The sequence below is a fragment of the Saccopteryx leptura genome, chromosome 5, assembly GCF_036850995.1.
Source record: "Saccopteryx leptura isolate mSacLep1 chromosome 5, mSacLep1_pri_phased_curated, whole genome shotgun sequence".
NCBI lineage: Eukaryota > Metazoa > Chordata > Mammalia > Chiroptera > Emballonuridae > Saccopteryx > Saccopteryx leptura.
Window position 1 is genome coordinate 69697033 of NC_089507.1, and position 24706 is coordinate 69721738.

The 24706-nt window shown below is 39.7% G+C and overlaps 1 protein-coding gene, 1 long non-coding RNA gene and 1 pseudogene across 2 annotated transcripts in view; 2 read left to right on the forward strand and 1 right to left on the reverse strand.

The window, feature by feature from the left end:
• PKD2 (polycystin 2, transient receptor potential cation channel) overlaps window positions 1-24706 on the forward strand; it is a 71749-nt gene that overhangs the window by 5335 nt on the left and 41708 nt on the right. Inside the window, exons 2-3 of the mRNA XM_066385097.1 lie at window positions 2392-2505; window positions 22623-22756. Coding sequence (XP_066241194.1) covers window positions 2392-2505; window positions 22623-22756 — 248 coding nt within the window. The remainder of the gene's footprint in view (window positions 1-2391; window positions 2506-22622; window positions 22757-24706) is intronic.
• Window positions 84-20858, reverse strand: LOC136405590 (uncharacterized). The gene is made up of 3 exons (XR_010751546.1): window positions 20644-20858; window positions 2478-2556; window positions 84-926 (listed from the first exon to the last, which is right to left on the reverse strand). It is a non-coding gene; the product is annotated as an uncharacterized lncRNA (long non-coding RNA).
• LOC136407304 (U6 spliceosomal RNA) lies at window positions 23988-24085 on the forward strand (annotated as a pseudogene).

The following is a 24706-nucleotide window of genomic DNA, read 5'->3' on the forward strand; positions in this document are numbered from 1 at the left end:
ACTGGGACAATTGTAGGGACAGACAATGGTTAATTTTGAAGAATGCTGCCATTGTGGGTATGATCTCTATCCTTAACCTTTCTTATTCTATTAGCTTAGTAAACATGGGAAGCAGGTAGTAACAGGACAGCAAATTTTCCTATTTGTGGATGCTGCCATTTCTCATCCATCAGCATGTAAGGAAGTCCCTGTACCCTGAGACAGACCCGACCTATGCACCCAGTGGGGAAATTAGATGAAATGTTTAAAGCAATAAGTACTTGGGGAGGTAGATAGAGTAATTTAGAAAAAGTAAATGCATTAAAGTGTATTATATAAAAGTATAAATAAAAGAATGTGTTTCTTTTCATTTGAAATGTTTCTTTCAAGGGCTAGAATCTAATTGCGATATAGAGCATTGCAAATTTAGCTTGAATAAAATTTGAAAGGAGTTTGGTTTTTCTATATATAGGTCATGCAGTACCCTTTGTAACTATTAGGAACAGAGATTGTCCCTTAGTGTATAATTGTTTATAAACCATAGGAAAGAGTGAAGTCACTGACTGAGTAAGGCAACAATCTTTCCCAATGATAAAGAGACTAACTAACCTTGTGTATGTCTCAGATCTGACCTCCAAAAAAAATATTCCCAAAGAAATGGTGTGGTTGTGTCCAGGGCTACTGTGCCTAACATTTGGCTGCCTCTGTGTTATTCTGAGTTATAATTTTCCATGTCATATAAATTTGTAATAATTCTTTAATATGATCGTTTCAGCAAACAAACATTCTGCTTGCAGCATTTCTTCTGAGTGAGTAATTCCCTGACAACTACCAGGTCTTGGCAGAAGCAAACCCAAGTCATAAGTTATGCTCCACTTTCAGTGGTGAAACCTATGATGCATAAAATAGTGTCTTTGAATTCGGGTGCTGATTTTCCTAAAGGAAATCTGGAATAAAAAAGAAAAGAAAATGAAATACTCAAATTTAGTAGTAGAACTAATATATTATTATAAGACTTACGAATACATAAACACTAGTGATGAAGTCATTTCTTCATAGTGAAAGATCCTGGATCGTTTTCCCCCTGTTCTCTGTGTGGCTTGATGGTGGCTTAAGTAGCTCTGTGAGTTCCTGTGACTGAAGGGGTTAAAGTCTGAGAATAAAAATGTGTGAGGCCACCAGGGACTAAGTTGGCTTCCATTCACAGCCAATCTAATCTAACTGAAAGGATTGAGAAGTTTGTCTTTTGGAAAACATTAAGGCTCTTCCAACTAACCAGCAATGTGACTTGACCACACTGTTCACTAATGGGGGTTTGTCTGTCTGCTGGTCCAAAACTGCGGTAACTCTCTCCAGCAACCTTGCGGAGGGTTACGTCATCTTTGCTCAGCTGGCCCAACACGTTTTCCATCTGCGAAAATGTAGAACATGGTTGCTTGGTTTACTCTCTCTAGAGAGAGAAGTCAGCTAAGTTGTTGCTTTTAATTTAAAGATTATATTGTTAATTGGCACTTTAAAAATGTGTTAAACTGAGCATGTATAGTGTAGTGGCCTTTATGAAACTAAGCTACAGTTTCATAAAGGCCAAAGACAGGTAAAGGTGGGCAGATTTTAGGCCAGTGTATTAGAAGCGTAGTGATAGATGTTTCCAGAGGCAAATGATGCTCCAACCGGGACTTCTTTTCCTCAGGGGTGATTTAAAAGGTATTGTTTGCAATAGATGTAGTTTCATCCTGTACTAAGTTTAGTAATAGGATAATTATCAAGCTGTATCTTCCCTATATAAGAAGAGCTGATGTGTATGCACAATTATTTAATCTCTTTTAGGCCTCCCACATTTCCTGTTCTCTTTCTAAATATTGACTAAGGTACTCTGCTAAAACAATTTCCCAGTTACATTCGGAGCGTGCTAAAAAAAATGCGAGAGCCCTGGTTGGTTGGCTCAGCGGTAGAGCGTCGGCCTGGCGTGCGGGGGACCCGGGTTCGATACCCGGCCAGGGCACATAGGAGAAGCGCCCATTTGCTTCTCCACCCCCCCCCCCCTCCTTCCTCTCTGTCTCTCTCTTCCCCTCCTGCAGCCAAGGCTCCATTGGAGCAAAGATGGCCTGGGTGCTGGGGATGGCTCCTTGGCCTCTGCCCCAGGCGCTAGAGTGGCTCTGGTCGCGGCTGAGCGACGCCCCGGAGGGGCAGAGCGTCGCCCCCTGGTGGGCGTGCCGGGTGGATCCCGGTTGGGCGCATGCGGGAGTCTGTCTGTCTCTCCCCGTTTCCAGCTTCAGACAAAAAACAAAACAAAACAAAAAAAAATGCGAGAGAATTTCCCTGAAAGGTTATACTATATTATTTTGTGTGGTTTTCCTTTGTCATTCATAAGATTTTTAAAAAAACAAAACGACATACTTTATTATTTTAAAGGTCTCTGGGGAACAAGACTCATGGAGGAAAACAGCACAAACCGAGAGAAATACCTGAAAAGCGTGTTACGGGAACTGGCCACGTACCTCCTTTTTCTCATCGTCTTGTGCATCTGTAAGTAGAACATTGCCTTCCTCTAAAGGAAAAGTTTTGGAAATATTGGACCTGTCAAAATCATAATGGAAAGGACTTGCATGTGCACCACAAGGGTTAATTTAGCAGTTTTCTTCTCTGGTAACCTTCAATTAAAATTCAGCATTATATGATTGTGATGACCAGTTGTGACTACTTTCACTCAGATGCATGTGGTAGCCTACCATTTACCAAGAAACTTAAGTAAAAGGATTTCTGCATTAGATTTCTTAACCATAAGTAAAAGGACACTATTATATCAATGAATGTAAAGTCTACATTAAAATTATTTTCAGCAAAATGACATTCCAAATGTAACTTTCAAAAATACAAATAATGCCACCTAATATTGCTTTTATGGGGATATAAAGCCCCTTTTAGATTTAGATGTGTTGCATGAGTGCCTTAATTCTTCAATAATCTCCTAATTTTTACTCTATAGAAAGTTTACTGCAGACTAATCTCTTTCTTTTTTCTCTCTTCTTTCAGTAAGTGCCTGCATCTTCTGGGGGGGGGGGGGGGGGGCAGAGAGGCCTTAGCCAGAAATGAGTCTTAGCAACCATTTGTCTCAAAGTCCAGAAAGTCATGGGCAATGGATTTATTCTTTGAATTAAAAGCTGTTGGTTGATGGAATTCTGTGATGTCCCTTCTAAAGCCCTTTATGAGAACAGACAAGGGAGCACATTTGTGACCACCAGAAGTTCTTACTGCTCTGGAAAAACGAGTTCATCCTTATAGTGTGTACTTAGAAATGCTCAAAAATTCATGCCAACCTTTAGAAAGAGTCCCCTTCTTTGTATATGGAGAGACTCAAAATGTAATCAAAACTTTAATAATGCCACTTTTTTTTCTTTCTTTCTTTTAAAATTAATTTTAATGGGGTGACACTGATAAATCAGGGTACATGTGTTCAGAGAAAACATCTCTAGGTTATTTTGACATTTGGTTATGCTGCATTCCCATCACCCAAAGTCCAATTGTCTTCTGTCACCTTCTAACTGGTTTTCTTTGTGCCCCTCCCCTCCCCCAACCCCTTCCCTCTCCTCCCCTCCTCCTCATAACCCCCACACTCTTGTCCATGTCTCTGAGTCTCATTTTTATGTCCCACCTATGTATGGAATCATATAGTTCTTAGTTTTTTCTGATTTACTTATTTCACTCAGTATAATGTTATCAAGGTCCATTCATGTTGTTGTAAATGATCCGATGTCATCATTTCTTATGGCCGAGTAGTGTTCCATAGTATGTGTGTGTATACACACACACACACACACACACACACACACACACACACACCAAAGCTTTTTAATCCACTCGTCCACTGACGGACGGACACTTGGGCTGTTTCCAGATCTTTGCTATTGTGAACAATGCTGCCATAAACATGGGGGTGCATTTCTTCTTTTCAAACAGTGCTATGGTGTTTTGGGGGTATATTCCTAAAAGTGGTATAGCTGGGTCAAAAGGCAGTCTGATTTTTAATTTCTTGAGGAATCTCCATACTGTTTTTCACAGTGGCTGCACCAGTCTGCATTCCTACCAGCAGTGCAGGAGTGTTCCCTTTTCTCCACATCCTCGCCAGCACTTATTCTGTGTTGTTTTGTTGATGAGCGCCATTCTGGCTGGTGTGAGGTGATATCATTGTGGTTTTAATTTGCATTTCTCTAATGATTAGTGATGTTGAGCATTTTTTCATATGCCTATTGGCCATCTGTATGTCCTCTTTGGAGAAGTGTCTATTCATTTCTTTCGCCCATTTTTTGATTGGATTGTTTGTCTTCCTGGTATTGAGTTTTACAAGTTCTTTATAAATTTTGGTTATTAACCCCTTATCAGACATATTGTCAAATATAATAATGCTATTCTTATTACATTAAAATTGACAGCTAGGATTTAATTGACTAAGTGCTAAAATCTTCCTTAAAAACAAGATTTTATTTACTATATTTATGAAAAGAATAAAAATATTTGTAAGTTGAACATAAAAGATTTAAAGAAGTATCAAAGTTTCAATATTTGTAATTTTTTTTTAAATGAATTTTTATTAATGGTAATGGGATGACATTAATAAATCAGGGTACATATATTCCAAGAAAACATGTCTAGGTTATTTTGTCATTAGATTATGTTGCATACCCATCGCCCAAAGTCAGATTGTCCTTCGCCATCCTCTATCTAGTTCTCTGTGCCCCTCCCCCTCCCCCTAACTCTCCCCCTGTCCTCCCTCCCCCCACCCCTGGTAACCACCACACTCTTGTCCATGACTCTTAGTCTCATTTTTATGTTCCACCAATGTATGGAATCATGTAGTTCTTGTTTTTTTCTGATTTACTTATTTCACTCCTTATAATGTTATCAAGATCCCACCATTTTGCTGTAAATGATCTGATGTCATCATTTCTTATGGCTGAGTAGTATTCCATAGTGTATATGTGCCACATCTTCTTTATCCAGTCTTCTATTGAAGGGCTTTTTGGTTGTTTCCATGTCTTGGCCACTGTGAACAGTGCTGCAATGAACATGGGGCTACATGTGTCTTCACGTATCAATGTTTCTGAGGTTTTGGGGTATATACCCAGTAGAGGGATTGCTGGGTCATAAGGTAGTTCTATTTGCAGTTTTTTGAGGAACCACCATACTTTCCTCCATAATGGTTGTACTACTTTACAGTCCCACCAACAGTGAATGAGGGTTCCTTTTTCTCCACAGCCTCTCCAACATTTGCTATTACCCGTCTTGTTGATCATGGCTAATCTAACAGGGGTGAGGTGGTATCTCATTGTAGTTTTGATTTGCATTTCCCTAATAACTAATGAAGCTGAGCATCTTTTCATATATCTGTTGGCCATTTGTATCTCTTCCTGGGAGAAGTGTCTATTCATGTCCTCTTCCCATTTTTTTATTGGATTGTTTGTTTGTTTGTTGTTGAGTTTTATGAGTTCTTTGTAAATTTTGGATATTAGGCCCTTATCTGAGCTGTTGTTTGAAAATATCATTTCCCATTTAGTTGGCTGTCTGTTTATTTTGATATCAGTTTCTCTTGCTGAGCAAAAACTTTTTATTCTGATGTAGTCCCATTCATTTATCTTTGCCTTCACTTCTCTTGCCATTGGAGTCAAGTTCATAAAATGTTCTTTAAAACCCAGGTCCATGAGTTTAGTGCCTATGTCTTCTTCTATGTACTTTATTGTTTCAGGTCTTATATTTAGGTCTTTGATCCATTTTGAATTAATTTTAGTACACGGGGACAGGCTGTAGTCGAGTTTCATTCTTTTGCATGTGGCTTTCCAGTTTTCCCAACACCATTTGTTGAAGAGGCTTTCTTTTCTCCATTGTGTGTTGTTGGCCCCTTTATCAAAGATTATTTGACCATATATATGAGGTTTTATTTCTGGGCTTTCTATTCTGTTCCATTGGTCTGAGTGTCTATTTTTCTGCCAATACCATGCTGTTTTGATTATCGTGGCCCTATAATATAGTTTAAAGTCAGGTATTGTAATGTCCCCAGCTTCATTCTTTTTCCTTAGGATTGTTTTGGCTATTCGGGGTTTTTTATAGTTCCATATAAATCTGATGATTTTTTGTTCCATTTCTTTAAAAAATCTCATAGGGATTTTGATGGGAATTGCATTAAATTTGTATATTGCTTTGGGTAATATGGCCATTTTGATTATATTTATTCTTCCTATCCAAGAACAAGGAATATTTTTCCATCTCATTGTATCTTTTTCGATTTCCCTTAACAATGCTTTGTAATTTTCATTATATAGGTCCTTTACATTCTTTGTTATGTTTATTCCTAGGTATTTTATTTTTTTTGTTGCAATCGTGAAGGGGATTATTTTTTTGAGTTCGTTTTCTAATATTTCATTGTTGGCATAGAGAAAGGCTATGGACTTCTGTATGTTAATTTTGTATCCTGCGACCTTACTGTATTGGTTTATTGTTTCTAATAATCTTTTTGTGGAGTCCTTCGGGTTTTCGATGTATAGGATCATATCATCAGCAAAAAGTGATACCTTTACTTCTTCTTTTCCGATATGGATGCCTTTTATTTCTTTGTCTTGTCTGATTGCTCTGGCCAGAACTTCTAGCACCACGTTAAATAAGAGTGGAGAGAGTGGACAACCCTGTCTTGTTCCTGATTTAAGGTAGAAAGTCCTCAGTTTTATGCCGTTTAAAATGATGTTGGCTGATGGTTTATCATATATGGCCTTTATCATGTTGAGATATTTTCCTTCTATACCCATTTTGTTGAGAGTCTTAAACATAAAATTGTGTTGTATTTTATCAAAAGCCTTTTCTGCATCTATTGATAAGATCATGTGGTTTTTGTTCTTTGTTTTGTTGATATGGTGTAACACGTTAACCGTTTTGCGTATGTTGAACCATCCTTGAGATTCTGGGATGAATCCCACTTGATCATGATGTATTATTTTTTTAATATGTTGTTGTATTCGGTTTGCCAGTATTTTGTTTAGAATTTTAGCATCTGTATTCATTAGAGATATTGGTCTGTAGTTTTCTTTCTTTGTGCCATCCTTGCCAAGTTTTGGTATGAGGGTTATGTTGGCCTCATAAAATGTGTTTGGAAGTATTGCTTCTTCTTCAATTTTTTGGAAGACTTTGAGTAGAATAGGAACCAAGTCTTCTTTGAATGTTTGATAGAATTCACTAGTATAACCGTCTGGGCCTGGACTTTTATTTTTGGGGAGGTTTTTAATAGTTTTTTCTATTTCCTCCCTGCTGATTGGTCTGTTTAGGCTTTCTGCTTCTTCTTGACTCAGTCTAGGAAGGTTGTATTGTTCTAGGAATTTATCCATTTCTTCTAGATTGTTGTATTTGGTGGCATATAATTTTTCATAGTATTCTACAATAATTCTTTGTATATCTATGATGTCTGTGGTGATCTCTCCTCTTTCATTTTGGATTTTATTTATTTGAGTCCTGTGCCTTTTTTCCTTGGTGAGTCTTGCCAAGGGTTTGTCAATTTTGTTGATCTTTTCAAAGAACCAGCTCCTTGTTTTATTGATTTTTTCTATAGTTTTTCTGTTCTCTATTTCATTTATTTCTGCTCTGATTTTTATTATCTCCTTTCTTCGGCTGGTTTTGAGTTGTCTTTGTTCTTCTTTTTCTAGTTCCTTAAGGTGTGAAGTTAAGTGGTTTACTTCGGCTCTCTCTTGTTTGTTCATATAGGCCTGAAGTGATATGAACTTTCCTCTAATTACTGCTTTTGCTGCATCCCAGAGATTCTGATATGTCGTATTTTCATTTTCATTTGTCTGTATATATCTTTTGATCTCTGCGCTTATTTCTTCTTTGACCCATTCATTTTTTAGAAGTATGTTGTTTAGTTTCCACATTTTTGTGGGTTTTTCCCCCTCTTTTTTGCAGTTGAATTCTAGTTTCAAGGTTTTATGATCAGAAAATATGCTTGGTACAATTTCAATTTTTCTAAATTTGCTGATATTGTCTTTGTGGCCCAACATATGGTCAATTCTTGAGAATGTTCCATGTACACTAGAGAAAAATGTATACTCTGTCGCTTTGGGATGAAGTGTCCTGTAGATGTCTATCATATCCAGGTGTTCTAGTATTTCGTTTAAGGCCACTATCTCTTTATTGATTCTCTGTTTGGATGACCGATCTAGAGCCGTCAGCGGAGTATTGAGGTCTCCAAGTATGATTGTATTTTTGTTAGTTTTTGTTTTAAGGTCAATAAGTAGCTGTCTTATATATTTTGGTGCTCCTTGGTTTGGTGCATATATATTAAGGATTGTTATGTCTTCTTGATTCAGTGTCCCCTTAATCATTATGAAATGACCATTTTTGTCTCTGAGTACTTTTTCTGTCTTGTAGTCAGCATTATCAGATATGAGTATTGCTACACCTGCTTTTTTTTGGGTGTTGTTTGCTTGGAGTATTGTTTTCCAGCCTTTCACTTTGAATTTGTTTTTATCCTTGTTGCTTAGATGTGTTTCTTGTAGGCAGCATATAGTTGGATTTTCTTTTTTAATCCATTCTGCTACTCTGTGTCTTTTTATTGGTAAGTTTAATCCATTTACATTTAGTGTAATTATTGACACTTGTGGGTTCCCTACTGCCATTTTATAAATTGCTTTCTGTTAGTTTTGTATCTAGTTTGATTCTTCTCTTTTGTTTTTCTATCATTTGTTTTTGTTTGTTTGTGTTCCATACTTCTTTCCTCTGTTGCTACCTTTTTTAAGTCAAGTGTTTTTGTGGTGGTTTTTTCTAGGGTGGTTACCATTAAGTAATGAAAAGGGTACCTACCATATTCATTGTAGTACCCTATCTTATAAGTATTTCTGCACTTCATCGTCCTTTGCTACTGTTAATCTCCATCCTCTCCCCCCTTTTTTTCCTTTGTTGTCACAGTTTAAGTTTGGTTTTATTGTGTTCTTGGTGGAGCTGTTACTTGTGGTGTTGTTTTCTTTTGTTCTTTGAATCTGGTTGGAAAACCCCCTTTAGTATTTCCTGGAGTGGGGGCTTTCTGTTGATAAATTCTCTCATCTTTTCTGAATTTGTGAATGTTTTTATATCTCCTTCATATTTGAAGGATAGCTTTGATGGGTATAGTATTCGTGGCTGAAAGTTCCTCTCTTTCAGGGCTTTAAATATTGGGGTCCACTCTCTTCTAGCTTGTAGAGTTTCTGCTGAGAAATCTGATGATAATCTAATAGGCCTTCCTTTATATGTTGTACTCTTCTTTTCCCTGGCTGCCTTGAGAATTTTTTTTGTCATTGGTTTGTGTCATCTTTATTATGATGTGCCTTGGAGTGGGTTTGTTGGGGTTAAGAAAACTCGGTGTTCTGTTTGCTTCTTGAATTTGAGGCTTTAGTTCTTTCCACAGGCTTGGGAAGTTCTCGTCTATTATTTGTTTGAGTATATTCTCCATTCCATTTTCTTTCTCTTCTCCCTCTGATATACCTATTATTCTTATGTTATTCTTTCTGATGGAGTCAGACAATTCCTGTAGGGCTTTCTCGTTTTTTATTATTTTTGAGTCTCTTTCTTCTTCTCTCTGTTGTGCCTCAAGTTGTTTGTCTTCTATTTCACTAATCCTATCTTCAATCTGGGCTGTTCTGCTAGCTAAGCTTGTTACCTCGTTTTTCAGCTCGTGAATTGAGTTTTTCAATTCTGTTTGATTTGTTTTTATAGTTTCAATTTCCTTGGTAATATATTCTTTGTGTTCATTGAGTTGTTTTCTGATCTCCCTATATTGCCTTTCTGTATTTTCTTGTATATCTCTGAGTATTTTTAAGATTTCTATTTTAAATTCTCTGTCATTTAGCTCCAAGGCTTCCAATATGTTAAGTCTTTTCTCCATAGATTTTTCCACATCTATTTGTGTTACCTCTCTTTCTTTTGTATCCATAATATTCGATTTCCTCTTTCTTATTGGCATCTGAGGGTGGTCTTGTTGATAGCACTAATTAGAATTAATAAAGAGTAAAAAGTAAAAAAAAAAAAAAAAAAAAAAAAAGGTAAAACACCCCACAAAAAAAAACAGTAATAATTTATTATTTCCCCCTTTTTTTCTTTCTTCTCTTTCCCTCCTCTCCCCTCCTCAGGGAAATATCGTGCCTATAATGCAGGGCCTGATTTGGGGTGAAGAGTTCAAGGGGCAAAAAAAGGGGAGTAGGGACCTACTAAATGCAAAAAAAAAAAAAAAAAAAAAAGGAAGAAAATCTTAGACAAGCATAAGATGATTTGCTTGTGAGTGATGGTCAACTAAGAGATATAATGAGAGGGATAAGAGGGAACCAGAAAAAAGGACAAAAAAAAGAATAATAAAGAAGAAAAAAAATAAAAATGATAAGTAAAAATCTGTTGTATTAAGTGGAGCGAAGACTAAATACAATGGAGACCTTGGGTTGGGACGACCCAAAATGCCACAAAAATAAACAAACAAGAAAAAAACAAAAACAAAAGCGAAAAAGAAAAATAAAGCCAAAAAAAGCCTTGAGTCCCAAATTAACTAATTTGTTCGTGATTGAGGATTAAATGGGATGAAAGTAAAACGAGAAAAGAAAAAACGAATAGAAAGGAAAAAATAAGAAAAAGAGAAAAATGAAGGAAGACATAAAAAAGGAAGAGAAAAAAACAAGATAAAGCAAAACAAAATAAAACAAAAGAGGAGAGAGTGAGAGTTAAGTGTTTTGGAGTATAACCTTAAAGGAGGGTGAGGATGAAGAAGAGAAATAAAATGTAACACTTATGGGTAGTGTAGTTCAAGAAAAGGGAAGCATAAGATGTGCAGAGAATAGAAGGTCCGAGGTGGAGGAAATAAAGGCAATAAGATAGAAGAAACAAACAACAACAACAACAAAAAAAAATTAGTGGAACAAGTTGTAAAGTCTGTGGATTTTTCTTGATTTTGAGATGTTAACTTCTTCCTTTTTCTTTTCTCTCCCTCTTCCTGGTCGGTGACTCTACCCCAGGCTCTGCCCCTGTGTCACACTGAGGTAGGGATTTGCAGTTGATGGGATTCTATGGCAATGTCATATAATTGGCTTTAGTCTTGCTGGTAGTCAAGGCTTCTTGGCGTTTGCAGGGTCCAACGATGAGAGAGTTTGCTTTCCTGGATTCTCTCTCCTAGTCCCCCCTTCCTGAATTAGCAGCCTGGTGATCCAGCTATAAGGCTGCAACTGCTTCTGCCTGGGGAGTAAGAGGCTCAAAGAACTGGGAAATCCCCACTCTATCCCCACTCAGTGCAAGGCTTTGGGAAAGGCTCTGGCAGTCAGGGCCTCCAGTGTAATCAGGCGGGGGTGGGAGTCAATTGTTGTCAAGGTTGGACCTCTCAACCCAGGCTTTCCACACTTTGTAGCCTGTTTCGGCTGGGAAGAAGAGGCACTAGTCTCTGCTTGCGACTAGTGTAGTATAGATCTTATTATCTGCCAAGTCCTTCTTGTTAGCGTTTATCCCTGAATATGGAGGCTCTATCAATCAGAAGTTGCCCCCGCCCCTTTAACGAGAGGCACTAAAAAATATCACGCCTCTTGTCTTGGGTCGCTGAGCTGAGAGAGATCTTATCAATTAAAACCGAGGGTGCGCAGATTTCACAGGTTAAGCTAATTTCAGTGATTGGGTTGCAGCTGTGCTCCCGAAGGTATTTCAGGCTGCCTGCGCGCGCCCCTCCCCCAACGCTTGATTGTAAGCTTGAATGGCTGGGTGAGGTGCCCCGCCCGCGGAGAGAATCTCCCAAGTAGGGAATACCGCCCTGGGGCCTCTCCCGCTCCCCCGCTGCTGGCGGCTGGGGCGCACCGGGCGCAGGATGATGGGGCACCCTGGGTGTGCGGGCCAGCAGGGCGCTCTGGGCACGTGGAATGCCCAGGGTACACGCGCGAATGGGGTGCTCCAGGCACCGGTGGCTGGGGTCTCTCACTCGCAGTGCGCGGGCCGCTGGGAACGTTAGCGGTGCTTGCTCTGCAACCAGACCGGGCGCACCAGCGGCTGCTCGCCGCTCCGGAGTGTGGGTGGTGCTCACTCTGCAACCGAACCGGGCGCGCGCCTGCGGCTGCTCGCGGCGGCTGCTCGTGGCGGCTGCTCGCGGCTCCCGAGTGTGGGCTGACTCACCACAGGCGCACTTCCTCGTGGCTTGAATGAACGTCCCTGCGGTAGCTTCCTCCACACCCTCGTCTCTCAGATTCAAGTGATAACAGTCCTTTCGCTTTCAGTTTGTGTGGAACTCCGGAATGCTCCGAGGATAAATTTTCCTGTTTCTAGTTGATAAATTTGTTGTGATTTTGGGGAGATCTGTCGGACGCGCTGCTCACGGCGCCATTTCCGTGACGTCACTCCCCAATAGTTGTAATTTTAAGAAATTTAATATTGATTTATTTAATATACTCACACTGGTTTTTCCTAATACCAGTAAGCTCTTAATGAGCTTTAGCAGGGTGTGACTTCTTTGTACATTTTTGGAGACTCTAACTATCTAAGTGGTAACTTAAGAAAAACGAAGTTATTTAAGTTAAAAAAGTATGTCTTTATGAACAACACCCATCTTCTTGGGGTTTTTTTCTTCTTTTTTTTCCCTGGTTATTTTATTTCTAATTTTCTGAAATTTTCTGTTATTTGTTTAAGAAGAGGTATCTCATTACTTTTTAAAACAAGGTATCTAAGACAGAAATGCTGAAAAGCTAGAAATGATCTATTCATTACACTGAAAGTTAGAAAGCAAGTGATTTGATATTTTTAACTTTTAGAATACTAAACTTGAGTTGCTTTCTGCATAGAAATGGTGGTTAAATATTAAATTATAGTGGCCCTAGGCCCTGGTCGGTTGGCTCAGTGGTAGAGCGTCGGCCTGGCGTGCAAAAGTCCCGGGTTCGATTCCTGGCCAGGGCACACAGGAGAAGCGCCCATCTGCTCCTCCACCCCTCCCCCTCTCCTTCCTCTCTCTCTCTCTCTTCCCCTCCCACAGCAAGGCTCCATTGGAGCAAAGATGGCCTGGGCGCTGGGGATGGCTCCTTGGCCTCTGCCCCAGGCGCTAGAGTGGCTCTGGTTGCAACAGAGCGACGCCCCAGAGGGGCAGAGCATCACCCCCTGGTGGGCAGAGCATCGCCCCTGGTGGGCGTGCCGGGTGGATCCCGGTCGGGTGCATGTGGGAGTCTGTCTGTCTCTCCCCGTTTCCAGCTTCAGAAAAAAAAAAAAAAATTATAGTGGCCCTAAATATGTGTTAACAAGTTGATTACAGAATTATTATTACTATTAAATTTTTAAAGCATGACATATATATACATACATATTTTGTATGCAAAATATAAGTACCCTATAAGTAAGCTAAAATTTTAGTGGTCTGAAAACTGCCTGAGCATCAGAATCACCAGAGAATTTATTTTTAGACTACAGTTTGCCCAGATGTACTGAATCAGAACCTTCCATAGGTCGCCCAGGGAAGTGGGTTTTCAGATGTACTGACAAGTTTTGGGACTAGGCCAGAGAAATAAACTGAATAGCTGGAGTTTGAGAAGCATACCTTAACTCATATAACTAATAATTGATATTTTTAAATTTATTTTATAATTTTATGTTTTTTGTTCTTTTTCACGCTAATCACATTTTTTTCCCTAATGTCAGTAGCTACATATTTACATAGCAAAGTTATATTTTTAAGATATTGTAGAATCTCTGGTTAAAAAAGGATCTTAGTGGTCATCTGTTCAAACCTCTATTGAATTCTAAAATTCCCCCTGCAGCATCCCTCTCAAATGGTCAGTCATCCTGCCTCTGATTGAGCAAATATTCCAGGTTAAGTGACTTACTTCCTTGAAATAGCTTAGTACATTTTTCTATAACTATGCGAGACAGTTCTTCCTTACGTGAAGCCAAAGCCCACTCCCGTCTAAGTTCCTGTCTTGGTTCCACTCCCCAAGCCTACATATACCAGGTATCTTTTCCATGTCTCTTCTCCAGTTTAATCAGAAGTTTGGAGACAGCCCATCTTCCCTAAGTCTTCTCCAGGGTAAACCTTTCCAGTTCCTTTAACTTTGACCATGTGATTGGAGACATACTTTTGAGTAATCCCCATGATAGAAACGCCTTTCTGGCATATGTTCTGTTTACCAGAGTCCCTCTGAAAGCACTGCAGAAGTCTCACGTGAAAGCGTGGGAAAATGGGCACATGTTCACCCTCATCCAGATACTGCACTGTGGTTCATTCCATACACCCTACCGCCGCCTGACTCTTCACAGGATGCATATGATTCCTTAGTCTCTTCACCCAAAACAATAAAACACTATGTCCTGCAGCCAATATTTGAGCACCTTCTCCTGGAACATAGTGGAAGACTTTTCTCTTTTAGCTCTGTTAAATTTTATCTCATTAAGATTTTCTCACCATTTCAGTTCATTGAAATTATCTTGGATCGAAATTCATTCCTTTCATATATTAGCTTCACAGTATCAGCAGAATTGCTATCTCCCTGTTCTTATCCTGGTGAATTAATAAATCAGGTAACATTGGTTCAAGAACATCAGTCCACTAGTCAGTACTTTTTCGGTGAAGTTCACTGAGTTACATTACCATTTTGTTCAGACTCTTCATGAAACAGGATAATGAGATTTTCAAATCCCAGTCAGAATAACTAGACCATTTCTGTGATCTGTCTGCTGTTGACCAAGTTAGAAAGGAATGGAGATAAGCAAGCATGACTTACTCCTAGCAAAGCCTTACTGGCTCTTAGTGAGTGAGCCCTTTCCCCAATGCTAGGAAACCATCTTCTTAATCACTAGTTAAGATCTTGCTGGCAATCTCAACGTCAGATAACCCAGGGACCTCTTGGTTGCCAAGTTTTATGTGCTCTTTTCAGCCTTTGTCGGGCATTTGGTCCCACGGCATTTGGCATTCTAGAAACTTCCCTCTCATCTGGGACTCCTTCTCTTTCTGTGTTACTCCTTGCTCTCTTCAGTCTCTTAGTTTTCCTTTTTCTGAAACATGTTTAGACAGGAACCTTTTCCATGGCTTCCGCTGGCACCTGCATGCTGGCGCCCCCCAAGTCCCTCCAGACCTCTCATGAACTACACACCTTGTGTTCTCTTTTACCGCACATTTCCAGCGGTGAATCTCACAGGTGTCTCATCCGCAACATTCCTAAACCTGAACTTACCATCCTGCTTATCCTGACTTGCTTCCCTCGCGTCCTCTGTCTGGGTTGCTATTAATTATCATCACCCACACGAGTGCCTCAACTCCACACCTGGCCATCATCATCCGTGCTTTCCCTTGCTCTTCTCATCTGATCATTATCACCTAAGTTGTCCCCTTTAGTGCCTCTCAGGTCTGTCTTTCATACGTCGCTATTATCCCTATTTTAACTTTATCATTATTATCCTCGAATAGTCAGTTATTCATTCATTCGACTATTCAGTAATTTACTTAAAAACAGATTTGGGCCCTATCCTTAAATATGGTAAGTTATATGAAAGAAGACAATTGGGGAAGAGGATTTCCCTGCAGGGGAGGATTCTCTGAAGCTTGAAGCAAGTGGAGCCAGTCAGATGATTTTCATGAACTGAGTGAAGACTGAGAACATTCAGAAGCTAAGTAAAGGCAGTTATTGGAAAAGGTGCCATAGGGCGGGATGGAAACTGGTCCGGGGCCAGACACTGCAGAGCTGGTAGGCATTGGTGAGAGAGAAGCCAGGGTTTTAAGTAGGGGAATGACAAGATGTATTTAAGTTTTAAGAAGATGACCCTGAGTGCCATTGGACCACAGGTTAGATGGGATCCAATATCCGGAGTTTTAGGACCCTCAGGGCACTGCTTCCAGCCTGCTGTGTCTGAAACCAGATTAATCCAGGTCACTCTCCCATTTAACGTGCTATAACCACCTCACCTTCCAGATGAAGTTGAAAACTAATAGACTAGCATGTCACTATATAGTCTTTGCTTACTTCTTCAGACCTACCATTTCCTATGAACTTCTGGTGCTCAAACCCATCAAACCGTCTACAAGTCTGCAAAAGGCCTGTGCTGTCCCTTTCCTGTTAGTCTGTTTAATTCCTCCTCATCCTTCCAGATCAGCTCAAGAGCCAGGTATATGCAGAAGCCTTTATCCACTAGCCCCGTCCTCGGACCCGTGCTGATGTCCTCACATTGGATTGTCACATTAGTTCATGCATCTGTCTCCCTCAGCACAGGGAGGGAGGAAGAGATGCTGTTAGGTACATCTCAGATTAGGCACATAGAAGTTCTCACTAAAGGTTGACAACTTGGCCCATTTTTATTCTCTTTTATTGACTTGTACTTCTCGTTCACTAACAGAACTTTTCTGAATATGACAACTGAAACAGTTCAAGCCTAATCCTTCTTTGATTTATGTATAGTACTTTGCATTTGTATATAGCATCTTTAGGTGGTAGAGTCCCTTCAAATGTCTGTTCTTGTTTTATCTCCACCATGTCCCTGTGAGGTTATGATGAAACACAGAGCTGGCAAAGAAGTTCGGTTTCCTGTTGAGGATGATGACTTTGCTTTGTGGTAGATGGCCTGGAATATTGGGCCCAAGGCACCTTGGTTCTACTGTCTGTATCTGGTGTATTTATATCTGTGTGGAAGGTTTTATTTCATCTTTGGCCCAAGAGTTGTTAAAAGAAAAAAATTTTTAATTTTTAAATGGCTTAGTTTTTTTCTTTATGTTTGTTTATTCTTTTTATATTAATAATCTGCATCGGTGGTTTGAAAAATGGGGTTGGTTTTTTGTGAAGGGTTTTTTGTTTGTTTTGGGGGTTTTTGTCGGTTTTGTTTTGTGGCTTAAAACAACAGAAATGTATTCTCTCACAATTCTGGCAGCTAGAGCTCGCAATCGAAGTGCCACAGGGCCATGTGCCCTCTGAGACCTGCAAGGGGATTCTTCCCTGCCTCCCGTAACTTGTGGTAGTTTGTCAGCAATTCTTGGTGTCCTTGGCGTGTAGCTGCATCAAGCGCTCCATCTTCAGGGCCTTCTCCTGTGTCTCTGTGTCTCTGTTTCCTCATATGGCTATTTCTTTATAGGATATCTGCTTGGTTCAATCTTTTTGGGGGGGTTTTTTTTTGTTTGTTTGTTTTTAAACAATTTTATTTCTTCACAAATGGGCAATCCTAACCACTGCCAAACTTCAGGGATCATAACTGCAATTGATTAATTGGTGGAAACTTAAGTTGCTTTTTCATAACTGATGTCCCCTGTGGTAGGCTGCTTCCAAATAGGTCCACCATCGATTCCATTCCTCCTCATACTCACATGTCATGCCTAGTCCAATGCCCTGCTTCTTGAACCAGGCCAGATTCTGTTGCCTGACAAATGAAATTCTGTGGAAGTGACATTTGGGAACTTCTGAAGCTAAATTTCTTCCTGGGCTTCTTGGAATGCTCATTTTTGGGTCTTACCCTTGTGAAACTCAGCTATTATGCTGTGAAAAGCTCTAACTACAGGATTAGTCCATGAGTAGGAGCTCTGGTTTTGAGCAAACTAATTGACAGACAGCATCACCCGCCAGCCTTGTGAGTGAGCCACCTTTGGTATCTAGCTTAGTCAAAGCTTGAATGACTCGAGTCTCACCTTGTCAGAGACCTGAAGTGAGCACTGTTCAGTCGGGCTCAGGGAACCCACAGAAATGGATTTATCACAATCTCTCCATATTTCCTTCCTTTTCCTATCTTCGCTGGAGTCAGATACACAAACTCTTGCCAACAGGATTATCAAGACCTAGGAAACGCCCTAGAGAATGCTGATCGAAGCAGACACTTCAGCTCTCATTGAGGCTTCAGAAGGTTCCATCAACATTCAGTTTGCACACTCGAGAATATAGGTAGAGACTAGAAGTCCAAGATCAAACTGCCAGCATAGTTGCTTTTTGGTGAGAAAGCTATGCTCAGTGTAAAGATGTGTCTTCTTGCTATTTCCTCACATGGTCTTTTCTCTGTGCACACATGGGGGTGGATGAGAGAGAAGGAGATGGAGAAAGAAGAATATGGCTGAATCCTAATTGTAGGGATTTACTGATATTCCTTTTCATAGCCTAGAATACCCTTACTAATTTTTGTAAATGTTCTTGTAAGCCCTGGCCGGTTGGCTCAGCGGTAGAGCATCGCCTGGCGTGCGGGGGACCCGGGTTCGATTCCCGGCCAGGGCACATAGGAGAAGCGCCCATTTGCTTCTCCACCCCCCCCCCCTCCTTCCTCTCTGTCTCTCTCTTTCCCTCCCGCAGCCAAGGCTCCATTGGAGCAAAGACGGCCTGGGCGCTGGGGATGGCTCCTTGGCCTCTGCCCCAGGTGCTAGAGTGGCTCTGGTCCCGGCAGAGCGACGCCCCAGAGGGGCAGAGCATTGCCCCCTGGTGGGCAGAGTGTCGCCTCTGGTGGGTGTGCCGGGTGGATCCTGGTCGGGCGCATGCGGGAGTCTGTCTGACTGTCTCTCCCCGTTTCCAGCTTCAGAAAAATACAAAAAAAAAAAATGTTCTTGTAGAAGAATGTGTGATCTCCTTTGGTACAGTATGAAGTTTGATATTGATATATATACATTAAATCACATTTTCAATTAAAACTGTACTGCCCCTGGATATTTTTTTGTCTACTTTCTCTGTTAAAGACTGAGGGAATATAACATTGTTTCCAACTACAGTTGTGGTTTTGGTAATTATCTTTATATTACTAGAAGGTATCTTGATATTGTTATTCAATATATAAGAGTTCCTTAGAGTTAAATCATTGTATATAGTATTATTTTATCAATATAAAATAACCTGTTTATTTAACTCAATACTCAATTTGTAATCTTTGTCAGATAATTATACCACTTAAATTTTAAAAAGTATTTTATTCTTAATATACGTCTAATACATAATTTCTCATTCTTTTATTTTTTGCTTTATTTTGATGGGTCTCATAAAAATTCTAGAGATGCATTTTAAAAAAATATAAACCAATATTTAATAAGACTTTGTCATCTATGTAGTGAGTTTACCCTCTTCTCCTTCTATGCTTTTGTTTTGTCATCCTTTTTCTCCTCTCTTTTTATGCTTTTTTGTTGTTTTCCATTTCTTTTCTGTTACATTGAAATTTTTTTCTTTGCTTTTTATTCTAACAATTTGGAGTTCATTCAGTACAATTGTTTTTATTTGTTTTTGGTATTTAAGCTTATGTTCTTCACAATATAAAGGATAATAGAGTATCTACTGCCTATTTTGAAATGATACCATGTTTTTAACACAGCTCTGGTTAGTTTACATTCTGATTATTTGGTGATGCTGTGATGACATTTTTTATCCTGGCTTATTTTTTTTTCTTTTTTTTTTTCAAAATACCTTTTATTTATTTATTTATTTTCAGAGACAGAGAGAGAGTCAGAGAGAGGGATGGACAGGGACAGACAGGAATGGAGAGATGAGAAGCATCAATCATTAGTTTTTCGCTGCGACACCTTAGTTGTTCATTGATTGCTTTCTCATATGTGTCTTGACCGTGGGCCTTCAGCAGACCGAGTAACCCCTTGCTCGAGCCAGCGACCTTGGGTCCAAGCTGGTGAGCTTTTTGCTCAAACCAGATGAGCCCACGCTCAAGCTGGCGACCTTGGGGTCTCGAACCTGGGTCGTCCGCATCCCAGTCTGACGCTCTATTCACTGCTCCACCACCTGGTCAGGCTATCCTGGCTTATTTTATAGAAAGTGAAACTTGGGAGCGAAGACAAGGACTAAATAGCAGAAGAAATACATGCATGTAGGATATATATGTGTCCTTTACATTATATTTCTTAAATTCTCATTTAAAGTTATGTATTTTATGCTATAATTTTTTTCTTCACAATTTAGTTCATCTAAAGAGTGAATGCTACCTTCTAAGTGGGCTTTCTTCATCAGGAACTAAAAGGAGAAATGATATAACAGTCTTAATATCTCTGTTGCATTTGACAGTATACAAAATTTTTTTACAAACGTTTCTCCAGTTGAACTACGCAGAATCCCTCAGTGTTATTATTCCCATTTTCTAGATAATGAAACTGAAGCCCAGAAAACTTAGTAGTTGCCTGATATCCCAGGACACTGAGACTTACAACATAGATGAAGCAAAGTGGAATCTCACCCAAATTATTCTGACTCTGAATACAGGGGCCCTTTAGATACAGCCTAATGGATTTATGGTGCAGCTGACTCCTGGAGTGTGTGAAAGTGTCACTCAAAGATATTCTGTGGACCATCCCATCCTGGCACAAGGGACTGAGTTAATCTTTTGCTGATTGATGGTTGAACCATCATCCCTCCAGAGCTAGAAAGCATTGTTTCTCTGAATGTCCAGCAGATGGCACTATACAGCTAAAGGAATGTGTCATTTTTCATTAAGTGAAGCCATTCAATTCCATACAGGTCCTGAGAATTTCAAAAGCAAAACCAAAATTAAAAATATAAGGGAAAAAAGGACATTTTTTTAACCATTGGCTAAAATTTATGTACATATATAACTATACCATATTTATAAATCGAAAGGTTTAAATAATTTGTCAAAATTCCTTTTTAGCAACAACAACAAAAAGACTCACAAGTGAACAATTACAGAATGATCTCTATTAATTAACCAATCCAATGCAAATTCTAATTTCAAGTTAATTTTAAAAAATGAACTTACTCCTTTAGTTGGCCTTGGGGAGCCCTCACTACTGCTCTTTGGCGTCAGATCAGCTTCGTTCCCTTGGCCGACTGGGCCACAGAAGGCCTTAGTAGAAGACACTGTGCTTTGTCCATGCCTCTGTGGGGCTGGGTAGGCAGTGCTTGTCCCAAACTCTGTGAGCGCCTCTTCTTGACGGCGGAAATCATATCTTATTTATCTACATGCCCAACACCTTGTTCCGTAAATGTGAACGGATTAAAAGTCTAAACACTTAACTCTGCTCCAGTACATTTTGGAAAGGAGGAAGATAATTAAGGAGGTGTGCTCATGTCCTAATTAGTGGGTCACCAGATGGCAGCTGAGGAAGCCTAACCGAAGAAACTGGACAATGTTCCTCCCCTCTACGTGCAGCACACACGCCATGTGGATTATGTGTGTTTATTCTATTGGCTGCTTAAGATGGACTCTCAGACACACTTTTGTTTAGATCACTATTATCTACTCGTCTCTTTTAATAATCTTAATTTTCTATTATGTTTGGGTGGGAAGGGGGATTATAGGAGAGAGAGAGAGTTTACTATATAGCATTTAATCCCAAGTCATTTAAAACAAAGTTTTAAAATGCATTTTATGATGCCTGAGATTATTGTACAATCAGCTAAGTATTAATCACCTGCTGGGTTGAGAACTATGGTCAAAGGAAGTATAAAATGTGTTTCCTCTGGAAGCTTTTTGTCTGCTGATTGTAGGAATTATAACTTATTATTACACCTGCAATCATTAGAGCCCAGCATTAGATAGTCTCATTAAAGTGCCAACATTTTTAATAGGTACATTATACCAGTCTGATTAGGGAGGATGACCCATTATTACTGGATATTTGTCGGCTACTATTTTGGATAATTTTTAGTTGATTTTTATTTAAGCATCAAAGAATCCTATGAATAGCTAATTACCCTCATTTTACAGAAGAGAAAACTTAAGCTCAGTAACTTGCACAGGTCACATGGCAAGTAAAAGGCATGGCCAAGATTCAAACCCTGATCTGAGACCTATTTAGCCTATAAATAATCTACCCACCTCCCTCTAGGACTGTTCAGAATGGGCTGGTATAGTCAGCAAGTCTTCATGTCGGGTAGAGCTTGAGTTTAGAGAGTTTCATACAAGATTTGATAGGTGGGAGGTAGGTAGTCTGTACCTGTCTGCATCCTGAAGGGGAAAAGATAGAAAACTCAAAGTGATAGTTAAAGAAAGTTTAATGAAGGGACTATTTACAGAGCTGTGACAGTGTTACAGGGACCAAAAAGGGGAAGTGAGGCACTCAGGAGAGGTTACCACCTCCAGGCTTGAGGAAAAGGGGAGAGAATGGCATGGCATGACCCCCTTGTAGCTGTGGGAAAAGAGATTTCCCCAGCAACTGTAGCCAAAGTTAGCGGGGCCCCTGACAAACTTCACCCTTCAGGTGAGGAGATGGAGAGTAGGGGCGAAGAGAACAAACCCGACTTCTCTCTCCTCATGGCCCCACTTCTGTTCTGCCCCGACTGGCAAGGGGCCCAGGATGGTACAGTCTCTAGAGGTGAACCTCAGGGCACACACAGAGCAGGGCAAGAAGCATGGAGAATTGATCTGCAAACAAACAGCAGCCTGCCCCTGTCACTGCGGGGGAGGAAGCAGCACGTGCCCAGCTGTGAGCTGAGGAGCACCTGTGCAGGTCTGATCCGGAGGTGCTGGGAGAGGAAGGGGCATGTTGGAATTTCCAAATGTCAAGTAAAGGTGCCCAATCTTAATTCAGTACTCAATAATAAGCCAGTTTTGTTTCCCATTGTGTCAGTGTTCATTTATTTCTTTTCTAAACCAGAGAGCGAGGGAGATGCCCTCGAAGAGTGACAGAGGGAAGGAGGTGAGGGTGAAAGACAGTGTATGGATGTCTGCCATCCCCAGGAATGTGGGGTGAGGGCAGGCCCCTCCCGGAGTTCATCTGGCTCTCTGTGTTCCAGTGACCTACGGGATGATGAGCTCCAGTGTGTACTACTACACTCGCATCATGTCGCAGCTCTTCCTCGACACCCCAGTGTCCAAAACGGAGAAAACTAACTTTAAAACTCTTTCTTCAATGGAAGACTTCTGGAAGGTATTTGCAAATAACTTTGAAAGTTCCTCTTTATCACTTAAAATTGTTCATTTAGCTTCGTAAGTTCAATCTGGCAGTATCATCAGGGCCTGCTATGTAAGATGTGAGTTACGATAAGTTGTTAGAAGTCTTTGTGGCCTTTGTACCTGCTGAGTGTTTCATATCTGGACTTACTTAATCCCCATAGCAACCATACAAGGTAAGTGTTAACATTCCCAATGTTGTAAATGAATCTTAGTTTGATTCAGAGTGACTCCACATGACCAGAGAATAAGAAAAATGGACTTTATTCTGGCCTGACAGATACTTCCTCAGCTAGTTTATAATTCATGCAGTCATTCATGTTCCAATATATACCTGTTTAGTATCTATTAGGAGGTAAAGCCCATAGGGCAAAATTTTGTTGGTTTATCTTGCTTTTTTCCCCCTTTATTGTGTTGTTGTTGGTGATGGCAGGTACCCTAAAAACAGTGCTTGATACAAGGCGGGCGTGTTCTTTCACAGATCTCTAATGTAAAATTCAACCCAGCCCCTTCCCAAATTGTCACAAATTCCAGCACAATAACAGAGGAGAAGTAATGAATGATACCACAGGAAAAGCATTAAAGAAATCTAGAGGATAAGGTGCTCAGAATCTACAAAAAAGGGAGGAGAGAAGAGAGTTGGAAAGGAAACGAGTATTTATTCCTGAGGAGACACTTTCTAAAATTCTTATAAAACACTGACATCAGAGCTGTTGATTTTAAAGTTGGAGGAAACTGGCTCACAGGAACCTATTCATTCTAAAGCCTAAAAACACTTGGCATCCAAACCACGCTTGCATAATACGAATATTTCCCTCCCTCAGCAGGGCAGATCAGTTCATCTCTGCTGACCATCTGATAAGACACTGAGAATGGCTAGATGTCTTTCCTCTTGGCAAACTAACAAGAAACTTCTCACCTATGTACAATTCCATGGTGATAACAAGCTCTAAAAGCAGAAATGGGTGGTACTGGGGGATTCACCATATGGAAAATAGTCCAAACAATTAAAAGAGCCACCAGATGGCACACTGGCAATCAAAACTGTAGTCTTTTCCTTTCCAAAGAAGTTTAGAAACCATGGTCATTAATTATTAACTACTTTAATAAGAGAAAATGGAGTTGATAGTGGCTGTGAGTGTATATAAACAACCCCCTTCCTGCCTGCCGTCCGTCCTAAAGCAGAAATCAGAGTTTCCATGTATTAAGCGCCCACTATGTGCTTGTTGTCCTGTGGAATGATACAGAGAAGATTAGCATGGCCCCTTCACAAGGATGACACGCAAAGTTGTGAAGCGTTCATTTAAAAAAAAAAATGAACTGTTTATTTGAAACATCACATGCACTTTTAAAAATTAAAACTCTTCAAACAATAGCATCCTACCAGTTTGGTGGCAGCAAACAAAACATTGCCAAAAATACATTGTAGAAAGTTCTATCTTAAACCTTTAAAAATAAATTAATATTCAAAATATTTCTACCCAAATTTAGCTGTATATAGGAAATTTTGATTTCTATATTTATCCTATAATACATGAAATATCTGTAATGCTATATACATTTTAACTGCATGAGCATTAGTTCCAATTCGAACAAGACTGAAAAAAATGCTACTTTATGTAGTTTTTGTATATTTGAGAACTCTTGTGCAATATACAGAAAACTTTAGAAAACCACTCAGCACCATTGTTGGGGTTTTTTTTCTGAAAATACAGCACTTACGGTACATAAAAAAGTCTTAACCCAATTAACCTTAAATAATTTTTAAGTTAAAACATTTATAACACTTTAAGTGCTTTGCAGATATTTTTTTAATAAAGTCCGCTCAGTAAAATAGTCTAAATATTAAATATTAACTATAACCAAGATGAGTCTCACAGGAATCTAGTGAGAATGGCCAACCGTCATAAAAGGCAAATCCCAACTA